At 40.8% G+C, this 23,034-nt stretch overlaps 1 protein-coding gene across 4 annotated transcripts in view; it reads right to left on the bottom strand.

Moving 5' to 3' along the window:
* The window catches only part of tcp11l2 (t-complex 11, testis-specific-like 2), a 35,035-nt gene extending 12,317 nt beyond the window's left edge, over nt 1-22,718 (bottom strand). The window contains exons 1-8 of one of the 4 annotated variants that reach the window (XM_047022726.1): nt 22,585-22,718; nt 10,836-11,000; nt 10,704-10,763; nt 10,563-10,613; nt 4,850-5,036; nt 2,215-2,347; nt 1,883-2,003; nt 1,496-1,719 (exon numbers count right to left, since the gene is read on the bottom strand). In XM_047022726.1, the coding sequence (XP_046878682.1) occupies nt 1,496-1,719; nt 1,883-2,003; nt 2,215-2,347; nt 4,850-5,024 (653 nt within the window). In that variant the 5' untranslated portion in view covers nt 5,025-5,036; nt 10,563-10,613; nt 10,704-10,763; nt 10,836-11,000; nt 22,585-22,718. Of the gene's footprint in view, nt 1-1,495; nt 1,720-1,882; nt 2,004-2,214; nt 2,348-4,849; nt 5,037-10,562; nt 10,614-10,703; nt 10,764-10,835; nt 11,001-21,861; nt 21,978-22,584 lie in introns of all 4 variants that reach the window. The other 3 variants (XM_047022727.1, XM_047022724.1, XM_047022725.1) reach the window with 3 other exon arrangements.
* Between the last annotated feature and the right edge of the window lie 316 nt (nt 22,719-23,034).

Here is a 23,034-nt window from a genome sequence, read left to right as displayed (position 1 = left end):
TAGTTATTCAAGACTTGCATGTACAGGCCTATGTAATGTCACATTAAATAATGTATTGAACTCAAGCTTGTGTGATGTGTTGCTCTATCGTTCAGTGGTTTCGGTTTAGGATTATATTACAGTAAGTAAAATAGTCTGGTTCAGTACATAAGTGAACACCATTTTGCTACCATATACCTAGCTATAGCTTAGCTTTGTTTTGCTCCTAGATTCAAACCTAGCCCTTGTAGAGCTAGCTAACTACTAGACTTCTGCCTGACATTTTACAACATTATTTATTGATTAAAGAGTGTCTTGATTGAAGAACTTCATGCAAATATTGCTTTTCATTATAGTGGATTATTACCTTGATCTGTCTTGCTGTATAATGAGGATTGATCATGTTATATGCGAGTGACACTGAATATTCAGTACAATATGTGCTATTGCTGAGGTCAACCCATTAAATTAGCCTTCAGGGCATAAGAGTGACCAAGGTGAATTGTCTTCGAAATAAAATACTTTTCTTAATGTAACGCAAAAGTAACTTAACGCCTTACTCTCTACAGCAAGTAACTAAGTAACGTAACTAGTTACTTTAAAAGGAATGTAACTAGTAACTGTAATTAGTTAGTTTAAAAAGTAACGTTACCCAACACTGCCTAAAACGCAGAGAAAACTGGACCAGCAGCCGAGCATACGCGTATTTTTTAAGACAGTAATTAACTTAATACCGAGCAAAATGTGTTAGCAAATAAAACGAGTAGCCTCATAAAAGCAGGAGTCGCTGTTTTCTCATAAACTGACGTGGTCACAATGCAGGCAGTGTATCGGAGAAATGACACTATTCCTTTAGATGTGAATTCAAATGGTCAATGTAGTCCTCGAAACTATGTTCTAAATGTGCACATTTTCATATATAAATATAGCTAGAATTGTAGGCTTTGCACTTAACAAAAAAGAATTATGGGGAAGGGTATTTATTTGGACATTGATTCAGATGAATGGTTGTTACCAGGCTTCTGCTGAGCTAGATACTCATTTGAATCAGGTGTGTTGGAGCAGGGAAACATCTAAAACATGCAGGACAGGGGGTCCCTGTGGACCAGGGTTGAAGACCTCTGGTCTAAACCATGTTACACAATGCTGTAAGATCGCCTATACTCGTGCATTGCTTGGTAATGTAGCGACAATGTTCTTGGTACCCAGAATGCCCGCCGGCAAGCTAATAAAAGCTACAAAGTTAAGGGCATTAGCTTAGTTAGATAAGCATTGTTTGGAGTTCTATTGTTGTGTTCGTTCTGTTTTGATTTGTGTAATGTCTGTAGTTTAGATAACTTGTTTCCCCTGATTGGGCCGGCGCTGCGGTGTCATTGTTCCCGTTTAAAGTTCGGCCTATATTCCAGTGTGGCCTGTACTCCGATTTACAAACACCAAGCTCCCATACTGGTGGGGTGCGGCTTATAGAAAATGCGGCTTATAGAAAATGCGGCTTATTTTCTGGTACGGTACTCACTTAAACATTTGAACAATGTTACAGGAGCCTTCTTGGAACTTTTTAATCTCGTCATCTCTGATGGGTGCGCAGAGCTTTCCCATGATGCTGATTATATAAGAGGCCAGTCCCTGGATGTCCACCACCTCCTTGTCGGCCTGCTGACGAATCAGGTCCATGTCCAAGACCTCCAGGATCTGTGTCCGCAACCGATTGGCTCCTGGGTTCAGGAATGACAGCAGGATCTGTTTGAGACGAACATGGAGAAATCATATTGTATGACAAACTAACAATCAACCATGTTTTCAGGTCTAGGGGAATTTTCATTTGAAGGGCAGGGTAGTTTGGATGTATTTTCACTCAAGTGAGCTGAAAATACATTTCTTTGACCATGGATCTGTAAGTCACCTCTCGAATCTCCTCCAGTAGTTTGATGGCGTGCTCGTATTCTGCAGGTTCGTCATTTAGCTCAGCCTCCAGGCTATCCCAAAATGCCTTGTGAACCATGTCTCTGACCCGCTTCTCCAGACTTGAAAAGAAGAAAGTCAAGGCAAGCCCAAACTTTGTTACCTCAGGAAAACATAGACGGACAACATCCCTACTCAGCCCCCTGACCCCTCCAACCAAACAGGGAAGAGCAGTCTCCTTCTCCAGGGAACAATAGATAGCATGGTAGGCTGACCATCAGATAGCTGACCGCTATACAAGACAAATGAAAGGAATCTAGTAGTAACCAGTACCTGTTCTCTGGCAGGTTTGGCTGCTCCACTTGGAAGCTGTGGTTGACAATAATCTCATGGGCAAGGTTTAGGTTGGACAGGTCCCGTGCAGTGGTCATGACCTCGTCAAGTGTTATGGTTTTTGGCGGGCTGGCTACATTGATAAGATGCAGGAGAAAATGCTGTTACAGGTGGTGGTGATGGTTGGGAAGAGGGGGCACGGATTTAAGAGCAATACCATATTTCTTAGATTCAATGCGGGCCTCAATTAAACGCAGCACCCAAAAAGTCAGAAAACGGTTATTTAATTGGTTAAATTAAATCAATATTTGTTAGGGTTAGTGTACCAGGTAGTTCATCAAAGCGAGGTAGCTGACTTCGCCACTCGCGAATTCGCTTTTCATTAACCCCAAGTTCGCGTGCTACAGATCTGTTGCTGCTGATGAGTGCTTTCTGAGGCCTGTTCCATAAAGCAAGTTCACAGAATAAGACAGACTTATGTCGGTTAGTCTGACTCATTTCTAGTTCATTCGGTTCCATAAAGCTAGCTCAGCGTAGTTCAAACTCGGTTACTATGGCAACTTAGGCTGCGAAACTAGTCTGGTCAGGGTCAGACTAACTGTCAGGCTTAGCGTGACTTGGTGCTTAACCAGACGTTCCTGTAACACTGACCCTAATGGGAAAACGATGATTTACCACGTATATTCTCATTTTCTTATTCTCATCGGTTCAATAGGTTCAACATTGAAAGAAAATCAACTTAAATAGCCTACATAGCTACATTTAGCCTAATGCATTAAATAAGGATGAACAATGCTTTGATAGGCTACACGATAGCCGTTAAATGTATGGATGTTAGTTTGAGATTTCAAATTTTAGGCATCAGGCATAGGCTATATCTCAATCTAAATGATCCGAGAATAATTATCAAAGCAATATAATTGTTAACAATAGGCTACTGGATAATGTATTGATTAATAGTAGGCTATTTATTTTAAACAATGTCAAAAAAGTCAATTTAGATTAGTTTAGAGGGTGTTTTTTAATCAACGAAGTAAAGGTATAAAAAGGTCCTCCTATGTAGCCTATCGTCCACAACGTCAATCATGGCGTGTCATTTTATTTTGATTGAAGCAGTTGATGAGTGGGCTGTCATTGTGCACGATTTAAAGGGAACGTTCTTTCTGAAGGAAGTCACGTGGCCGTGTGCATTGCTTTTGCCATGGTGGATTGTATGATCCATGTTTTACCTCTCGGGCTGCTTAAGAATAGGGTGCACGGGCAATTAGCTTGACTACTTAAATCTGACTTGAATTAGTAGGACTGCGTAAAATGAAATTAGCCTTTATGGAACCGCTTTAGCCACGCTTGACTAAGTAAACTTATTCAAGTCTGGTTTAGGACTTTAAGTCTAGCTTTTTTGAGTGACCTTTATGGAACAGGCCCCTGCACAGCTTTCTGTTTGAAAGCTAAAGTATAAGAACGTGTCGGCATGCTGCTACAGATTTCTTCACAATGTAGAACACGTGTATTTGAGACAGTTAAAGGTACTACCCACGCACACCTAATTTACCACGAAGCATTGTAAATGGGGTCTTTGTAAAAGCGTTGTGAATGGTTTGCACTTGTACTCCCGACTAAACGCGCGGCTTAAATTTTACACTAGGCTTTGTGTTCGACCTCCTTGTCTATTATTTGTTTGTCTATGGCCGCTACTGCAGCTACAATTCACTAAATCTTTCTTACTGATTAAACGCCGCCCTCAATTAAACGCCGCCCACAAATAAACGCTGCACCAAAAATGAACATTGTGTAATAAACGCTGAAGCGTTTATACGAAGAAATACAGTATGTGAATTCCCACTGTGACATTGGGATGTAAGTAGATCAATAAAATGTTCTTCTTTCTTTTTTCCATCTAGTCTCCATCGAGCATGCAGAAGTGTTTAATGCAGGGGTTTTCAACTGTGGTTTTGTCCCAGAGACCACCATTCTTCCTAGAAGTAATCTGCGGCCCGCTGATGTGCCTGCGCGCGCGTGCCTACGTGTGTGTGCGTGCCTATGTGTGTGTGCGTGCCTACGTGTGTGTGCCTGCGTGCATGTGGATAGAAGGACGTTTTAACATTTGGTTTTCCATGTTACTTTTATTTAAAAACCTCAAACAAATCTAGTTATAAACCTCAAACAATATACATAGAATCTGAAAAATTTAAATATGTGTATGTGAGATTCTGAACACTAATAAAATATAAATACAATTTTAAAACCTCAAACAAATCTAATAAAATCTGTGTAGCAAATGTATATATATTTTTTTATCAATGGTGGACTGATCAACATTGGCTCGTGTCGCGGACCCCCTGAAATGCCGCAGCGGACCACCAGGGGCCGCGGACGCCCGGATGAAAACCCCTGGTTTAATTCAAGGTAATGAGACATTTGAAAAAATACCAGTTGGAGAACAACAAAAGGACACTCTTAGCAAGACAATATGCCCTCCAAAATACCCTCTTTCTCATGCAGGCTGAACAATGCAAAAAGCTAACACCTTTTAAGTGAGACACTTTAATTGCATGGGGGGGGTAACTTTTGTGATTGTGTAAAATGGTTTTGTTTGCTACAAATGGCTTTGCTATATAAGAGGTAGTACACTCACAGGAAGGCGAGCTTTGCTTGCTGGAGCAGTCGCTGGTAAAGCTCTGGCGGGAATAGTCCAGGTCGCTGGCTGAGTTAGTGCTGTCACAGCGGCTCAACATTGACTCTCCATCGCTACCCTGGTCCTCGCTGGCAGCGGCGGAAGTCGAGGTTGGTCGCTCGTCATTGAGGGGCATGGTAGGACAGTGCTGAAGACATAACATTCATTGCTGCATTAAGTTTTTCAAGTACTGCAATTTTTGAAAAATAAGCCACGGCTTGTACTCCGATTTTACAGTTTTCTTGTGCGGCTTATGCTATATTTTGAAGCGGCATATAGTCCGATTTAGAACCAAAAAGTGGCTTTGTCTCAAGATCTCTACAGACCTTGCAGCTAATTTAATGCTCAACACTTGAATGGGGGCTTATTACTTGAAAGAGGAGTTATTTACTCTGTCGTCTCAGTTACATTATCAAGGCTTGGAAATACAGTGACTTGCTAGGCAAATGCCTAGTAGAACATAACATTTCATAATAATTTCAGTTAGCTAATCAAACAGCTGCAAGACCCAGTGAAATGTTATAGGCTAGCTGGAAAAATAACACTAGCATCACTAACAACATTACTAATTCAACTTTGGTAGTGTAACCAAGCTCTTTGAAAGTTTGTTTTATATATAATTGTATATGATCGTGTGGACATAAGACACGGACGCGGTCTCTTTTCATAACTTGTATTTTAGCAATGCTCTTCTTGACATCGCCTTTCGAACAGCCCTCACTGATTTCACGTAACGCTTTCAGAATCAAGTCTACGGCAACTCCCGAGGAACAAAACACCCTTGTCCGTTGTCACATAGAAAGGTCTGCTACAGTAAGCCATCCTCAGGATTTGCAAGCTAGCTAAACTTATACTATATCTAAAATAATTTTGTAGACCTAACAATAGATTTTGCCACTAAATGAGTGACTTGGCTTTATACTATCCACAACCGAAGTGTGTTACGCATGCTGGAAGATCGCCAGGGTTTCATGCGACGTCACACAGTGGTCGCGGCAGCATCTTAAGGACCGAATTTCAAGATGCCGTCCTTTACAAAAAATAAGTATATTAAATATACTATAAGTATACTAAAATATGGATAGTACAATTTTAGTTCACTTTTGATATACTTCTAAGAAGTATGCTTAGAAACTGGTATACATTTCTTCTGCAGTCCAAATAATTTTTAAGTACATTACAGGTAAAAGTTTTTAGATCCATCTCATTCTAATTATTAATGTCTATGAAAATCTATTATGCATTGCACATTGAATCTTTTTTGGTATTGAAGCTGTAACCTTAATTACTGCCAAAACATTCGAAAGCCCTATAATCTTACACTTATAATTATCAATTGAAGTATTAATGGAAAAAAACGAAAAAGCTATTTGAGAAAGAAGCAGACAGAAGGGTTGCATTATGCATTTGAAGGTTATACTGTCAAACTGACTGAAGAACGAAAAACTACGTGAAATAATGAAGATAGTGTGGCTCATTGGCTAGTCAATTCCCATGATGCAAGGCGGTAAATTGTGTTTAAATTTGCTGATAAGTTTGCAGTTTGTTCGAAATACAAATGTAACTTCATGAATTTATTTTTTTAAATGTGTCTGCTTAGAATGTAGTGTTTTGTTGCGTGGGAATTACCATTGTAACCATGAGTTAAATGACTGTTACATTTCATAAGAACAGCTGGATTCCTATAATGTTAATGTTTATGCAGTGAATAACTTCTTTCAGCTGAGAATAAGTAGTGAAATGTTCTGAGGGCCCCGTTCTCGTCAAGAGACCTAAACATCAGAGGCGTTTGATGGGCCCCTAAACATTTTAATACATTAGTAAGTAATAGTCAAATTAAATTTAGAAGTTTACTCCTAGAAGTACTTACATTAAATGAAAGTGTACTTGAAAGTATTGTAAAGTATACTTTGAGGGTCTTTAGGAAGTATACTTCATGAACTAAAAGTGCACTACACAGGTTACTTTAGAGTATTCCAAGGTATACTTTGAAGTACTTTAGGAAGTATACTTGATTAACTGAAAGTGCACTACACAGGTTACACAGGTAACAGCAAGTTGTGCTGCGCGGGGCGGGAAACCGCGAGCCCAGTGACAAAGTGCACGCACTTTCGCCCACTCGAAAGAAAGAGTGGAATTCAGAAAGAAGAGCAAAACATAGTACTGCTGGAACATCAGGGACCTGCCATAAATGTGGGAGACACTTCATCAGGACAGCCTTTTCCTGGGTGAGGTGAAGGCAGACAGTGCTGGTTGGTACTCAGACATCAAAATGAATGGCAAAGTTGTTTCTTTTAAACTAGACACAGGATCAGCAGTGACAGCGATACCCACTAAATTATATAAGTGCAAAATAGATGGTCCTTTACCTCACACCTCAAAGAGACTGTATGGCCCAAATAACAAGATACTGCCTGTAGTAGGACAGATGCAGAGTAAGCTAGAAAGTAAAGATAAAAACACAACTCAGTCTCTGTTTGTCATTGACAACTTAGCCAGGCCAGTGCTGGGCTTACCAGCACTTACAGTACTGCCCCTCATTGAACGAGTGGATGCAGTTGAAAATCAAGGGGAGAAAGAAGATCCAGGAGAAGTTTTCAAAAAGAAGTTTCCGAAGGTGTTCAGTGGATTAGGGAGACTTGAAGGCGATTACCAAATCCGCCTGAATGAGGAAGCCGTCCCTTATGCTCTGTCCACCCCTCGTCGCATACCACTTCCCTTAAATGACAAAGTCAAGGACGAGCTGGAAAGAATGGAAAAGATGGGGGTCGTTTCTAAGATAGAGAAACCCACTGATTTGTGGTTTATTTATTGAGAAATTTGTATCACTACAATCACAGCCCGAAGGCTGTATTGGTGTTGTGACATAACAATATAAAATAAATGTACAAGATCAATATTCCAAACAGACAAATCATAAAAAATACTTATCAGCGTGGCAGGTACATAGATATACATATACACATAGTATCGACCAGCGAGTTCTTAAAATAGAAATATTGAGGACATACTTATACTTGGATAATTAGGACATAGATAGACATACTTCTGAGCAGTTGATTAGACGGACCATGTGCGGGATGGCACTGGTTTTATAGCGTTCAGTTCGGCACTTAGGAATGTCCAGATTGTTAGTAGGGGTGGGCGGTATACCGGTATGAACGCGAATACCGGTATTGCGTTGGACCATGATATGGTTTTGCCATATCATGTATATCACGATATATTAATAAATGTATTAGTAAAGTGTTTCTGTTTGGTATAAAATATAAGTCAAGTGATACTGCCTAGTGGGTTAGTTCAAATTTGTATCTTTTACAAAAAAAACATGCAGCATGGACGCTGCACGCATTGTGCCAGCCAATGAAAGTCAACAAACAAGCTAGCGCAACTCCAGAGGAAGCAAACATTCATATGAGTAAACTGCTTTTGTTGGCAAGTGTAAGCAAGCGTTAATGATGTCTGAAAATAACGCCAGTGGGGTTGATTTGCCGGACAAAGAAGAATTGGTAAAAAAATCCTCTGTCGTTTGGGAATGATTTGGTTTCAAGTTATCCAACATCAATCAACAAACAGTAGCCTACTCTGTAAGTTGTGTCGTCGAATTGTGCTAGCCTAAGGTAGAAACACTAGCAATCTCTTTCATCACCTGAAAGCCATGCATGTGCGCGAAAATGAATCCACCAGAATGCGTTTGACAAATCCAATGCCTGGTTGGTTAGAATTGTGAAATGTATGTTTATTGTAGGTCAACAGAATCGAGTATAGTTTATAGCTAGGGCTAACTCTACAAATATTTAACAGTTTTTTTGCGATCCCATAAACGTAGGCTACTGTTGAACGGGTAGGCTACTGAGAAGTCCATCTTCCGTGGTAATTAAACGCTGCAAAATTTGGAAGTTTCAACTCATGTGACAGTGACACACCAGCGTTAACCAATCCAAATCCGTCCGAGTGCAGTAGATTATCCGCAGCAGTGCGGATTGCATTGTCGTGACATTTTAAGAATAATTAATATATCATGATAAATACCGACACCGTCAGTGCTTACGAATTATACCGTGATAAAAATGTTAGGCCATACCGCCCAGCCCTAATTGTTAGCAGAGCGGGTTTGTCGGCAGCTGAAGTTCACTCTTGTGGGCAGTAGGAGGTGGCTGAATCACTGTTCAGACACTAAGAGTGATTTGGCGAACTTAAGAGTCAGAGTCGACCGTCTGGAGTGGAGAGATGGAATGCCGAGCTGTGCACAAGCATCCGAATAGCAGGTGTAGTCACATCCCATAATGATGCGCACTGCCCTATGCTGGATTTGTAAAATTTTGTTGCGCAGCTTTGTTGTTAACCCAGGGTGCCAGACAGGGGCTGAGTACTCAGTCACAAGGCATATATAGGAAGTATGTACAGTAACAAGGTCTTCCTTCGAAATGTGGAAATGCTTCAGTCTGCGCAGGAGAAATAGACGCTGGCTTGCTTTTGGTCGACATGCGCATTCCATTTAAGGTCCGACTGCAGGTAGACACCGAGGATCCTCATGACTCCTACTTCTTCTAGAACAGTGTCATTTATCTTGAGCGAGGAGGGAGGGTGCTGAACTGGACATGGAGGACCTTACATTTACCCGGATGGAGGACCATGTGGCATTCCCGAGACCATGTATTCAAGTCTCTCAAGTCTTGTTGGATGCTCAAAGGTTGTGATGACGGGTTTCTAGTTTCCAAAAAATTCAAGTCATCGACAAACTTTCATCTCTTGGATAGGGCTTGTCGAGCTGCACTGTTTATATGCGCTCCTGATGTGCAGGAATAGTAGTGGTCCCAAAACCCAATGGTAAGATAAGACTCTTCGCGTTGACCTTACCAAACTCAATGAGGGAGTGTGCAGAGAAAGACACATATTACCCTCAGTGGACCATTCATTAGCCCAGCTGAATGGTGCACTGGTGTTCACAAAGCTGGATGCAAGTTGTGAGTTTTGGCAAATACCCTTGGCACAGGAGAGCAGGGAGCTCACAACATTCATCACCCCCTTTGGCCAATTTTGTTTTAATGTCCTCCCTTTCAGAATTAACTCAGGGCCCGAACATTTTCAGAGAGGCATGGCCCAGCTCTTAGAGCAGCTAAGGGGAGTGATATGCCGTGCAGATGATATCCTCATGTGGAGAAAATAGAGTACAACATGATGAACGTCTCACAGCTGTTTTGACACGCCTCCAGGAGGCGGGAGCCTAAGAACCTGACCCCGAGAAAATCAGAGCTATCACAGACATGCCCATCCCACAGAATACAGCAGATCTTAGGCGTTTCTTGGGAAAAGTCACATATTTTGCAAAGTTTATCCCTAAATTTGCAGACACCACCAAACCGCTCAGAGACTTGTTATCAAAGAACAATGAGTGGTCTTGGGGCCACATTTAACAGACATAATTTGAAAACCTAAAAAAGGAGCTGGCACAGAGTGTTGGCTCAGTACAGACCACAAGCCAGAACAAAAGTGTCTGCAGATGCATCATCCTTTGGCCTGGGTACTGTCCTTATGCAGAGACAGGATAACATGGAGTGGTATCCAATCGCACACATTTCTCGAAGCCTCTCTGAAACATAGCAATGTTATGCCCAGGTTGAAAAGGAGGCGTTAGCCGTCACCTGGGCAATTTGAAAGGTTGAGTACATACCTCATAGGCCTATCATTCACGATAGAGACAGACCATAAACCACTACTGGCCCTGTTGGGGACAAAAGCATTCGATGATTTACCTCCCAGAGTGCAGCGATTCCGCCTCAGACTGCTGAGGTTCACATACAAGATAACTTACGTGCCAGGGAAGGCGCTCATCACAGCTGATGCACTCTCCAGGGCTCCTGTGAGATGCCCACTGACCGAAAAAAAGAGGCACAGCTAGAAGTTGAAGTGCAGATATTTATCAATATGATACGTGAAAACTTACCTGCATCCCAGGGTAAACTTCAACAGATAGCAGAGCACCAACAGCAGGATTCCATCTGCAGCCAGCTGATGTCACAGTGCAAAAGAGGGTGGCCACGGCAAGAAGAGCTGCCCCAGCAACTGAAGCCCTATTGGGTCCACCACAGTGAGCTACAATGGTGACCTTCTGATGAAAGGGCAGCGGATTGTTATACCAGAGACATTATATAAGGAAATGCTGGCCAGACTACATGAGGGACACATGGGGACAACCAAATGCAGACTGAGGGCCCAACAGTCAGTGTGGTGGCTGGGACTGGGCGCGCAAATCACAAGAGTGGTGGCCCAGTGTGAGGTATATGCTAAAAATCAACCACTTCACCCAGAACCAATGATACCCTCAGAGCTGCCACAGCGGCCCTGGCAGAAAGTAGGAGCTGATATGTTTTACTGGGAAAATTACTCTTACTTATTGTTAATAGACTCTCGATACATTGAAGTAATAAAAAACCCAATAACCACATTAGCAGGAGTTATCAATGGCTTTAAATAAATGTTTGGAGTTCAACATGGAGTTCCGGAAGTAATGATAATGGCCCTCAGTTTTCTTTAGTCTCTTTCTCCTCATTTGCCAAGGACTACGACTTCAAACATGTGACCAGCGGCCCATACTTTGCACAGAGCAATGGAGAGGCAGAGAGAGCTGTGAAAACCGTCAAGGGCCTATTGAGGAAAAATGCTGACCCATAGAGCCCTGTTGGCTTACAGAGTCACACTGCTGCATCAGGGACCATCGCAAGCAGAATTCCTGATGGGCAGGATACTGCGCTCACCATTGCCAGTCTCACCTGTTCAACTCAAACCTCAATGGCCAAACAGGTAGGCCTTTGCAGACAAGGACAAAAAGTTGAAACACACACAGACAGTTGACTTTAACCACAGACACAGAGCTACTGTGAGACCTGGGGGGTATTCCAGGTAGCGGGTTTAGTGAAAACTTGGAGTTGTTTAACCCTGAAAAGAGGCATACTCCGAGTTCCACGTTCCAGAAAGAGAGGTAACAAAACCTTTTGGTAAGTTTCCATGGTAACTTACTCAGTGAAACTAACCTGCTCGCTAGCAGGTTTTCTATGCCAAACTCTGCGTTTCTACCGATCCCCTCCCACTTTATGAGCCCGATAGCTTTGGCAGACAAGGCATATCATTTCCTGGTTCAGCAAAGCGATCTCGAACAAAATTGAATTTGCTTAGTTATACGCTGGGAGACGATTTTAAGATTGCGATTTGATGTGCTTTAATTCCCTGATGAATACCTAAGATAACGTTGCCGTTTTCCGTCACAATCTGTAATTTCTTTTAGCAACATTCTCAGCCCTTGGGCCTTCGTCGCTAGTGTTACATGCCGTGGACATGCACTCAGAATTGACCAAATGCTTTTGGGCACTGAAATAAATTCAAATAATTGACATTGTGTTTGGTCTTCTTCATTGCCTACAAATAGAAATCACAATGAGTAGCCTAGCCTATTTCTATTGGCTATTGTTCCTACAATTTACATGATTCATATGATTCCTACAATTTACATGATGTACCATCCTGAAACTGATGTTTCAGCAAATCTATTTCAACATTGTAGGGGGTCAATATTGGCCAAACAACCGAAACTAATTCCCCTATGGTTTGAAGGAAGATGGGAAACTGAACAGTGTATTAACATTAACCAAATAATGCCAATACCAATGGAATTACAGTTATTTGACTATTTGATTTTTGGGTTAAATCAGAGCAAGAATGGTCAAATTAAGGTTAAATAGTTTTTATCATATTGCAAATGAATGATATCAATGAAGGTTAACTCTTATGCCTACTCTACCATGATTATTGTAAACCAGAGATAGGAAGCAAGAGTGAGGAAGGAGTAGGACAACCTACAGCTGAGGAGAGGGTCTCAGGAGATCAATAATCCACAGAACAATGCTTCACAATTCCTTGAGAACAACTACAATCACACCAGAATCTTGACCCTTACTTATCAACATGACTAGCAATGCTACAGTAAGTTACACAATGAGATGTGAGAGCCATCAAGTTGAGACTCCATCCAGTAACTCCATATTTTACCATACGAGAGGTGGGGGCAGGTTGATAGCCTTACAAGATCAGCCTTTATTCTTCTGCCCCAAGTAGGCCTACACCATCTCTTGGTCAAAATAGAAATTCAAAAAATGTAACTATTAATATTCATATAGGTTATTGTTCCTACAATTAACATGACCTGTGACCATGCATCCTCTCGTAAGTGGTGTTCCAGTAAATCATTTTCGAGATTAGCCTTTATTTCTTCTACCCTTAGTAGGCCTACACCATCTCTTGGTCAGTTTTTGGCACTTTCTTCACGAGGTGCAGTTTGTACAACTAATTTAATTGTAACTGGGTATACATGAGATTACATTAGCTACATTTCACTGTTCCACATGCAAAATTCACCTGCCATTAAATGAACATCTTACTGTATACAGCATGCCCTGTTGTCAGAATGTGCAAATCGTTTTTATATTTATTATTCTCATAATATCAGTGTAACTGACAATTACAAACAAAGCCTGTAAATAAAAGTACATGGAGAGATAACTACCAGTAGCTACCATACATAATTCTCTAAATCCATTTCTGCGGCAGCAGTCATTAATGTCTCTTCGTCATCTTACGTAATCATCATAATAATCCTTTGATAAAAAGCATTCTGTAGAGGGAAACTGCTACTACAAGTTGAAATAGGCACCAATTGATATTTAAACTTTGTATCATGTCGAATATGATTAAAACCATGGTGACGTTGAGGCTACAATCACAAGCGTAGCCTATACGCAAAATATGCATTACCTGTTCGTAGTATGTTTTTAAATGTATTATAACATTGAACATGCTATTTTATTAAGTCCACCACTTTTTCTCCTGTAATATTAACGGACAGTGGGGTTAAATGTTCAATGTATGGACTGGCTATTGCATTCAAATAGTAATGCATTGACTCGGCAGCAATTGTCCCCAGCTATAGGCTACGCTGCTACAGCTGTGTTGCTTTTTTCCGGAATATGTGCTCAGATTGACCATGAACACGAAAATGTAAAGTGTGGTGAAGTATGACATTTTTTGTCGTCGGTTGCCATGGTGAATCCTAGTATCGGAGCTCCATAGATGTTGGCTTTTGGTAATATTCATGCACGCGCTAAACTCCCCAGCTAACAAGGGACGTCCTGGGGACGTTCGGTGACGTTCCTATTTGGTCCCCTATAGGTCATACCGTGACGTTATCCTTAGGACGTCCCTAGGACGACGTCCTTAGGACGTTATTAAAGTTCCTAAAAGGTCACAATTTAGACATTTATTTTTTTAACTTTCAGGGGACATTCCAGGAACGTCCCTGGTTGGTTATGATATGACATTATGTTTAAAACTTTTGGGGGGTTACATTTATTCATTTAGCAGACGCTTTTATCCAAAGCGACTTCCAAGAGAGAGCTTTACAAAGTGCATAGGTCACTGATAATAACAACAAGATAGCCCCAAAGCATTGCAGGTAGCCAAAAACAGAAGTACACATTGTGAACAACCAAAAATAAGTGCTAAAGGGAAGAAACCATAAGAACATGTAGTTAAGCAAATTACAATTACACAACATGAATCTCTAAGTGCAAGTGTACCTGTAGGAAAGCAATATAAATAGGATTAAATATAATACAACAGTTTAAATCAGCTACCACTAACCAACAAGAGCAACAGTCTAAGCAAGAGTCATTGTGATCCTTGAGGAAACTAGCGCTGGGTTCCAGAACGTCATTCGTTGGTCATAACGTAACCATCTAAATTCCGAACTGATATTTTCGTTTGTGTGTCATTCTGTAATGTGAAATTGCTCGAGCTATAGCCTACTGTCACTCTGGAAACTGTACAGTATTAAATCAATTGTTTATGTATGGTACCAATAACTTGCATTTGAGCGAAGTAACACATTATAGTCAAATAATTTGGGGATGTCCTGAAACAAAACATCTAAGCTGGATCCAGCCTATCCAAGCAACAGCTGTGTCTCTAGAAATGTTCCTTGCGGACGTCACCGCTCGTGACGTGAACCCTGTTGTTGAGTGAAGTCGAAGTCGTTGAGAGACAGCTAAACTTTTTGATCCCGCATCCTTCATTTATAGCTATAATACCGTTTGATAATCATTTCGTGTAGATATATCTTCAACTTAAGTTTTAGTGTTGATAGTTTAGTTCTTTGTTTTTGTGTTTTTAATAGTGTTTTTTGTGTAGTTGGCTAGTTTAGAGTAATTTAGCGCACTCCTGTGAACGTGGGCCACCCGAAGGACAGAATTTGAGGTAGCGTTAAATATGTTTTAATACAAACTTTAGCTCTACTATCTATGTATTTGTATGTTTATCCAACGTGAAATAGCCATATCGAAAATTAATGTGTATTAATTACTAGCCAATTTGAGTTGGCACTAAGAAAGTTTTCTAAGTCGGCTAAATTGAGACGTCGTACAGTATCATCTTAATTTGTACAGTAGTTAACAATGTTCTCGATAGCACTAACTAGCTAGCTTTAAATCGGATGCCTACACACTAGTGGTGTCGTCTGTTTAAGGATACAGAAAATACAAAACAGCTGAAGCTACTTTTGGACAGGTGAAGGCTACAGCTCTAGCTATTCAAGTAGCGTTAGCTCTACTGTACTATAGAGTAGCTCGTTTTGGACAGTTAGACTAGAGCTACAATAAACCAAGACGTTTTGTAAGAAAAGTAGCATAATGATATGCTACGTCGGACAAATGTTCACGATGAGTAGCTAGATGAAGGAAAGTTGATTAGCACTAGCTAGATGGTTGTACATATCTGGATACTGAAGGTCAGGGAAGCTTTCCGTTTCACTTGGTACGGTCCTAAAAATAACTCCAGGAGCATATGGATAAAATACACTTCCACTTAATGTTCTTTGCATTTGATCTGCTGTCTAATTGTAGCTAATTCATGTTGCAGGTGTTGATTCCGGACGAATTGGTGGAGGACGATTAGGAGGAGTAGGGAAGGAATGAGGAAGGGTTGATACAATACAAATATAAGAAAATTAATTCAGCCTATTGACATGTATTTGAATAAAGTGTTTGTTTATACTATAAATCGTGTTTTTTCTTCTACAAGCATACACTACTGTACACTTAGACTGTTGCTCTTGTTGGTTAGTGGTAGCTGATTTAAACTGTTGTATTCTTCTTTTTTTTTTAGTTAATCCTATTTTTATTGCTTTCCTACAGGTACACCTGCACTTAGAGATCAATGTTGTGTAATTTTAACTTGTTTAACTACATGCTCTTATGGTTTCTTCCCTTTAGCACTATTTTTTGGTTGTCCACAATATGTACTTCTTGTTTTTGACTACCCGCAATGCTGTGGGGCTATCTTGTTGTTATTATCAGTGACCTATGCACTTTGTGAAGCTCTCTCTTGGAAGTCGCTTTGGACAAAAGCGTCTGCTAAATGAATAAATGTAAATGTAAATGTAAATACACATAATAAGTTACAATACACAATACTTAGCAGCAGCCTGTTATACTTAAAGTTGATTTAAAAAATAAAGATGTCAAATTACCTTGTTGAGTTTAAGTGAACACATTCAGTTTAGTTTTGCACTATAGGCTAATATGCATTTTATACTATGTATACAACAAATATTCATTAAATGCATAAATGTGACTGTAAATTAAGGTTGAGAAATTGATTATGCATTTGGTATGCGAAAGTTATCAGGACGTCGCTAGGGAACGTCCCCATGACGTCGCAGACAAACGGCCTCTGAACGTCCCCTAAATGTTATGAGGACGTTACATGGACGTCCCGGGGACGTTTGTCTGCGGCGTCCCCGGGACGTTCAGGGGACCCTACAAAAAAACGTCCTGGGGACGTTCCCTTGCGTCATCCTGATAACATTCGGGGACGTTCAGGGGACGTCCTGGGGACGTCATTTTGTTAGCTGGGTCAGAGTTGCCGTACTCCGAGTTGAGTTAACAAATTCATATCAGCTTTTTTGCAACCAAATTTTGGGAGTTTCCCATGTTAGAGTTAGGGGTGCACCGATCCGATACAAAGATCGGATATCGGCCCCAATATTGACAAAATAGCTGGATCGGGGATCGGAAAATGTAGCCGATCCACTGGCCGATCCATGCAACCTTTAGATGCGTGAGTTCTAAATATTTCCGACGGTGCCCACAGCAAGCATAATACTCGAAGCAATGCTACTAGCATGCTAGTGTTACCTGTTAGCCTTCTCATTGGTACATGTTGAAGCCATACAGCGTTTGTCGCATAGATTTTGTCTATCGGAAAATATTCCGTTGGAATTTTCGAAATCACATATGCAACGTTACGCTGTGAGACCCGCATTCGGACGATCACATATGTGCAACGCTACTCATTCTACACTGTAGATTCTACAGTATAGTAGAGTCGTTGAGCTGTAGGAAATTGGCGTGCTCCTAGCATTGTGCTTTTGGATGTGCTTGATTAAATTGGTATTATTGTACTTTGCAGTACTACCACCACCCCTCAAAACATTTACTTTGCAGACATTGCAAACAGCCGACAAACTCGTTGGCGTTGCAAGCGTGAAATATCTCCACACAGCCAATTCTTTGGCTCACTCCATGTTGCTTTTAAGTTTCTGTCCACTGGTTGGATATGAGCTGTTGGCCTACACTGCACGGTGCAATGCTTTAAGCTAAAAACTTCCATGGTTTACACACCAGCGACTACAAATAAATAAGAATTCAAATATTTTTACAAACATTGTTTACAATGTTTGGTTGCTGTTTGATTACTATTGTATGTTTGACCAATACACTATTTAGTTTCTACTGCTACATTTTATTTATTTTAATAGGCCCTATGTTTGATTACATTCTATTTTTGCATTTTGAATGCACAATTGTTTTTTAAATAACAAATAAATAAGAATGCAGTAGATTACGCCTGTTATTTTGTCTCAGTTAGGTAAGTCTGGTGCCTTTAGTCTTTTCCACATGGTGGAAGGAAGGTATAAGGTGGGAGGTATACAGTTTATTATTAATTCAACAACGGTATTGGATTGGTATCGGGTATCGACAGATACACAAAGCCCAGGCATCAGTATCGGTATCAGGACTGAAAAAGTCAGATCGGTGCATCCCTAGTTAGAGTAACTCAACTCAGAGTTCAGGGTTAATCTCAGAGTTTGTTAAACCCACTACCTGGAATACCCCCCTGAACTAAAAGCAGGTCAACGAGCCTGGATCACAAACACAAAAGAATCTGCCACTGTGCTGAGAAAAAAAGACACTCCCTGCTCGTATGTAGTGGAAACAGAAGCACACAAAGCACACTTCAGACCCCTCCCGGAGATACAAGCCCCACCACCGGCTGTGGTTACCACAAGGGGAGTCATTGTTCTGACTGTCTGGCGGAGTGAGTTAAATAAAGTGAGACATGCAGTGCCGTCTTTGCCGTCAAATAGCTTGAATAGTAAAGTAGTGGACTACATGGCAGGTTGCGTTTTTGCTGTTGTGCGATCGAATCCCACTTCATCGAGCATGCAAATGTTTTATTTTGTCTCTATTTATTTCATTGTGAATGGATGTAATGTAGTGCGCACGTAGCCTATACTTTCATATTCGAGGCAGCAAATATTAGATCCAACTTGATAATCGCCAGTAAAATGTTTGTGAATTTGTGACGAATCAGGTGATAGAGGAAGACTGATAGGTGAACGCACAGTTGGGGAACCAGTTAGCGTGGAAACCAGTTGGGCGATAACACCGGCATTGGAAGCCTGTGTCCTTCTTTTAAAGCCCAAACCTAAGTTTAGCATAAAACCCTCAGCTACAGTTATATGGTTGAATTATGTTATGTTGCTACTTGTTGGAGTGGCGTTAGTATGCTAAACTACTTTTCATTTGGTGTCCTTGTAACGGGTATATAACGGACGTGGTCTTGCAAGCTTTGTCAGAGATATCTGGCCAATGTTCACTCCCACGGGGAGTCGAACCTAGCCTGACGTTGTCATACTCGTCAGGCTAGAATATGAGTCTGAGAACTCTCCGTTGGGCTTTGACTACAGGGCGTGTTTCAAACGAGCCTGGAAAACAAATGCCTCTTCGCTCAATTGGATAGATCTACAACCAATCAGAGCAACAGAGTATGTGACGTATGTTAAGCACCGCATAGTTAACAGAACTAAACAGAACTAAACTACAAGCAGACTTGAAGTATGCTTGAAGAATGAATACAAACGATTTTTGCCGGTGTTGTAAAATTAATTTAAGGGTAGGGTAGGGAGAGTACTTGTTCACACGGTTAACCTTTTTGAGCGAAACAATAAAGGGCAATGCATATACGAACAAGTTCTCCGTTTAGGATTACAACTCCATCCGGGCCAGCTGATAAATTAAACTTTTACCAAATCCCGTAGGAAGGACGGCAAAAACATATTTTCCATTGACAAATGCCTTGATTGCGTCTCTCTGTTCCTCTTTCAAAATTAATGCATTGTCAAATGTCTTCTAAAACAGACTCGATTGCAGAATCATAACATCCCAGATCTCCAGCGGTAGCCATGTTTGTTCAAAACGAATTCAATTTAAACGCTCTTTTGTGACGTGGGTGATTACGTTACTGTTGATCATCTGTCCATGATCCTATAAAGCCCGCCCGGCAATTTAATTGGTTCGCCCAGATTCTGGTTTTCTGTAGTTGGTCCCCAATACGAGACCCTCCAGACCCAACTTCCCGACCAAATTATTTTTTGGGCGGGGAGAAGTTGGGCTGGCAGCCAGGCTAAGTCGAACCTGCCGCCTCTCGACTTCCAAACGCAACCACTACCAGCTACGCCAAAGAAAAACTAGCTCCTCAGTGGGCCATTACATACCTGACGAGTGAGTTTCACCAGTTCACACCGGTTACATCCTGATGTGACTGATATTACAACAGAATCTGATGGAAATTCAGTTCAGTGATATAAACGCTGTTTGTGTAATGTTAATATTGTTTGATTAACAGACTGCCACTGACCCTTCCTATGATGAAGAACATTTTCTCCAGAATGATACATTTTGGGATCCTTAACCCATCCTGATGAGAAGTAGCGGTAGGCTTCGGTGCTTTTAAATGCCTTAAGGGCTTCCCCGGTGTATGGAGAGGGATTGTGGACGAGGTAAGTATAGATGTCAGCAAACGTCCAATTTGCCAGGTTTTTACCATACGTTAGTGGAGTAAGCAGTTCACTTGTCAGTAAATAAGGATCAAAACCTGAACTAACTATCTTATAAAAATATTGCTGCTTTTTGTCAGTGGTAAGGTGTGCTATTTTCGTGTGCGACTTACAAACACAAAGTGCTCATTCTGGGGAGGTGCAGTTTCTACACAATGCGGCTTATTTTCCGAAAAATACGGCAAATCAGAGACATGGGAACAGTAGAGATGTGTTTTTCTCTGCATTTCTTTGTACCCTTTAGCAAGGACAAAAAGGAGGCTTCTGAAGCCAAACTAGCAGAGCCAGAGTTGTTTTGGTCCAACTCTAGTACCTAATATTTAGGACTAGGCCTAGCCTACTTACAGTATGCTAAATACATGGTCTGGGGCAAACAAATCAACCACCTTTAACATGCACCTTTCCAGATTGTTTTGAAATGGTTTCTAGCATAGGCAAGGAGACACCCCTGCCCCCACCTCTCATATAATAAAGACTGGAGTTCCTGGACAAAGTCTTTGCTTGATGGGTCTCACACTTCATTGTGTGACTTACTGTTACATTGCTAGTCATATGTTAAAACCCACTACACAATGTAATGATTAGCCATGAGAGTTTGTGGAGCTTGTGTTTATAATTGTTTGTGTAGCGGTATATTTGAGTAGAGAATATTTTTTGTGTGGATCTGCTACTCAGTGTATGTGTGTTTTAGTAATTTAATAACCAAATTACTTTAGCCTCAACTTCTGAATAATATAGCCTTATGCCCCTCTTTTAATTGATACCCTCACATAATTTCACAATACCTGAGTTGAAAACCAGAACACCAACAGATATCAGGCATATTAATCAGGCTTTTCCCAAAAATTATGTGTTTAACAACATTAGCTCCTTGCAGCACATATGGCTCTTTAAACTGAAACTTGCTGTTAACATTTTGTGTGTGTGTGTGTGGGGGGGGGTCTTTTTGCGGTTGCTAAGGGAGTCACAAGATACAACAAAACATTGCAGGCTATTAACAGTTGGTGAGCCAGTGACCATGGAAACAAATGATAATGGGTATATACCCATCTAGGTTCAGTTCAGTTAACCTGAGAGGGGAGACCCATCAGCAAATCAGCTCAGTCCTAGGCCTAGAAGCCTGTTGACTTTCACAAATAGGACAATAAAGACCTTGTTCTATGCTTGGATCAAATGAGTCACCTAGGTAACCTGATAACATTACACAGATCGGTTTACAAGACCTCCTGGCTTAGACCAACAAATGGTGGGTCACACTCACCTCGGTTCCTAACATTTGCAATCACTAATATAAATACTTTTATGCCTTAAGGGGCATTCAACTGAAATGGGGAGTAGACTGCAGCAAAACAGACCTATTTGGCATGGAGTTATGGGCCTTACTACTTTATTGGGTGGTGCTGGTTTACCATAGTAAGTTCTAATAATGGCACCACTGACAGCCACCCAAACCCCCACCCTTTACAGTCACATTTGTGTCATTGTATCACTCGTGGGACTTGACAGATGGGGTTCCTATTAGACAGCATGCCATGGTTATAGCCTAATCTCTGGTGACATGTCCTGTCTCTTATTAAACAGATTAAGAAGCAGTGTAATGCAGCAGCACATTAAACATTTTGACTTGACATTCAAGTCCACAGAATTAATTGTACTATAATATATGAATTGGTTCGTTAGTGTTCACATTAGTGCTCACTATAATGGCCGTTCCGTAGCCTAAATATTAAAGAGAAATAATATGTACATTTAGATACTGGGCTGTCGTTAGCTTCATAGCTTTCCATGGTAACATTCTGTATTGGCTGATGTGTGTCCCCGGCCTTCCCTACAAGGCTTGTTATAACGGGAAGACGATCTCAGCTGTGCACAAGGACAAAAACAAATCCACACACGCGTCACTGATCAGTACACGTGACCCAAGCAATTACAGAACCAAAACAAGACATGATGAGCTCTGCTCGGAGTCTATCTGAGAATACTGCAGATCGCATCAACATTAAAAAACTAACACTGTTGCATTGTGTGAATTTTAATGTTCATAAATTATGACGTCATACACTCGTGCCTCGGCAATGATCAAACAACTAATCGAATATCGCTCGGCTTGCTAAAGCAATTGCATCCTAAGAGGACAATTAGTACAACTAGTCTACCTAGCACAGACCAAACAATTTACCTCTGAACCAATTAAATAAAATTTTGAGTGGTTTGGGGTACTGCTGGTTAACGTTTGCACATCCAGGTATTAAGTATATCAAGATTTGCTAGCAATTAAGTGGACAAAGCGAATGGAGGCTATCTACATGTTCATGGATAACTGCATTTTCTAACCCCAAATATAAAGCGAGTTTTACCTCCATGTTGTTTGGTGACTAGTACTACTGCACCAAGCGCCTACAGCATAGTTTTGTTCTCCCCCAAAAAAGTATGAAATGTTGAAAAGTCACTAGCTAGCTAAATGCTTTACCTTGATTAAATCTCTGTCCAAGGAGACTTGGTGATTGGCGAAATAACTATTTTGTTCGTGTGTTTACTGGTACGTCTGGATCACAGTTCGCTTAGGTTCTGTTTAAAGATCCTAACACACACACACAAACACACACACTCTTCACTGTATGAGCAGCTGGGCTAGACCATTTCTAAGAAGGGGAGTATGTATGTTCCAAAGGGAAAGTATGTTTTCACATATAATAAAAATTACAATTTAAAACTGATATATTCCTGTTAATACACCTTAATATTGCAACAGTCTTAAAGTAGAGTATAAATAGTGTAGTATGTCAATGGAATTTTGAAAAATTACGAAACATCTTCCCCACCTCTACCAACAGAGTCCACTGCTCCGCATGCTGTTCGGACTTCTTTGTTTACGGATATGACGTTACGTGACGTGACTGGTAAAAATAATAGGTGCATT

The sequence above is a fragment of the Hypomesus transpacificus genome, chromosome 7, assembly GCF_021917145.1.
Source record: "Hypomesus transpacificus isolate Combined female chromosome 7, fHypTra1, whole genome shotgun sequence".
Classification (NCBI taxonomy): Eukaryota; Metazoa; Chordata; class Actinopteri; order Osmeriformes; family Osmeridae; genus Hypomesus; species Hypomesus transpacificus.
Note: the sequence above shows the minus strand (reverse complement) of the source record. Positions and strands in the feature narration are given on the sequence as shown.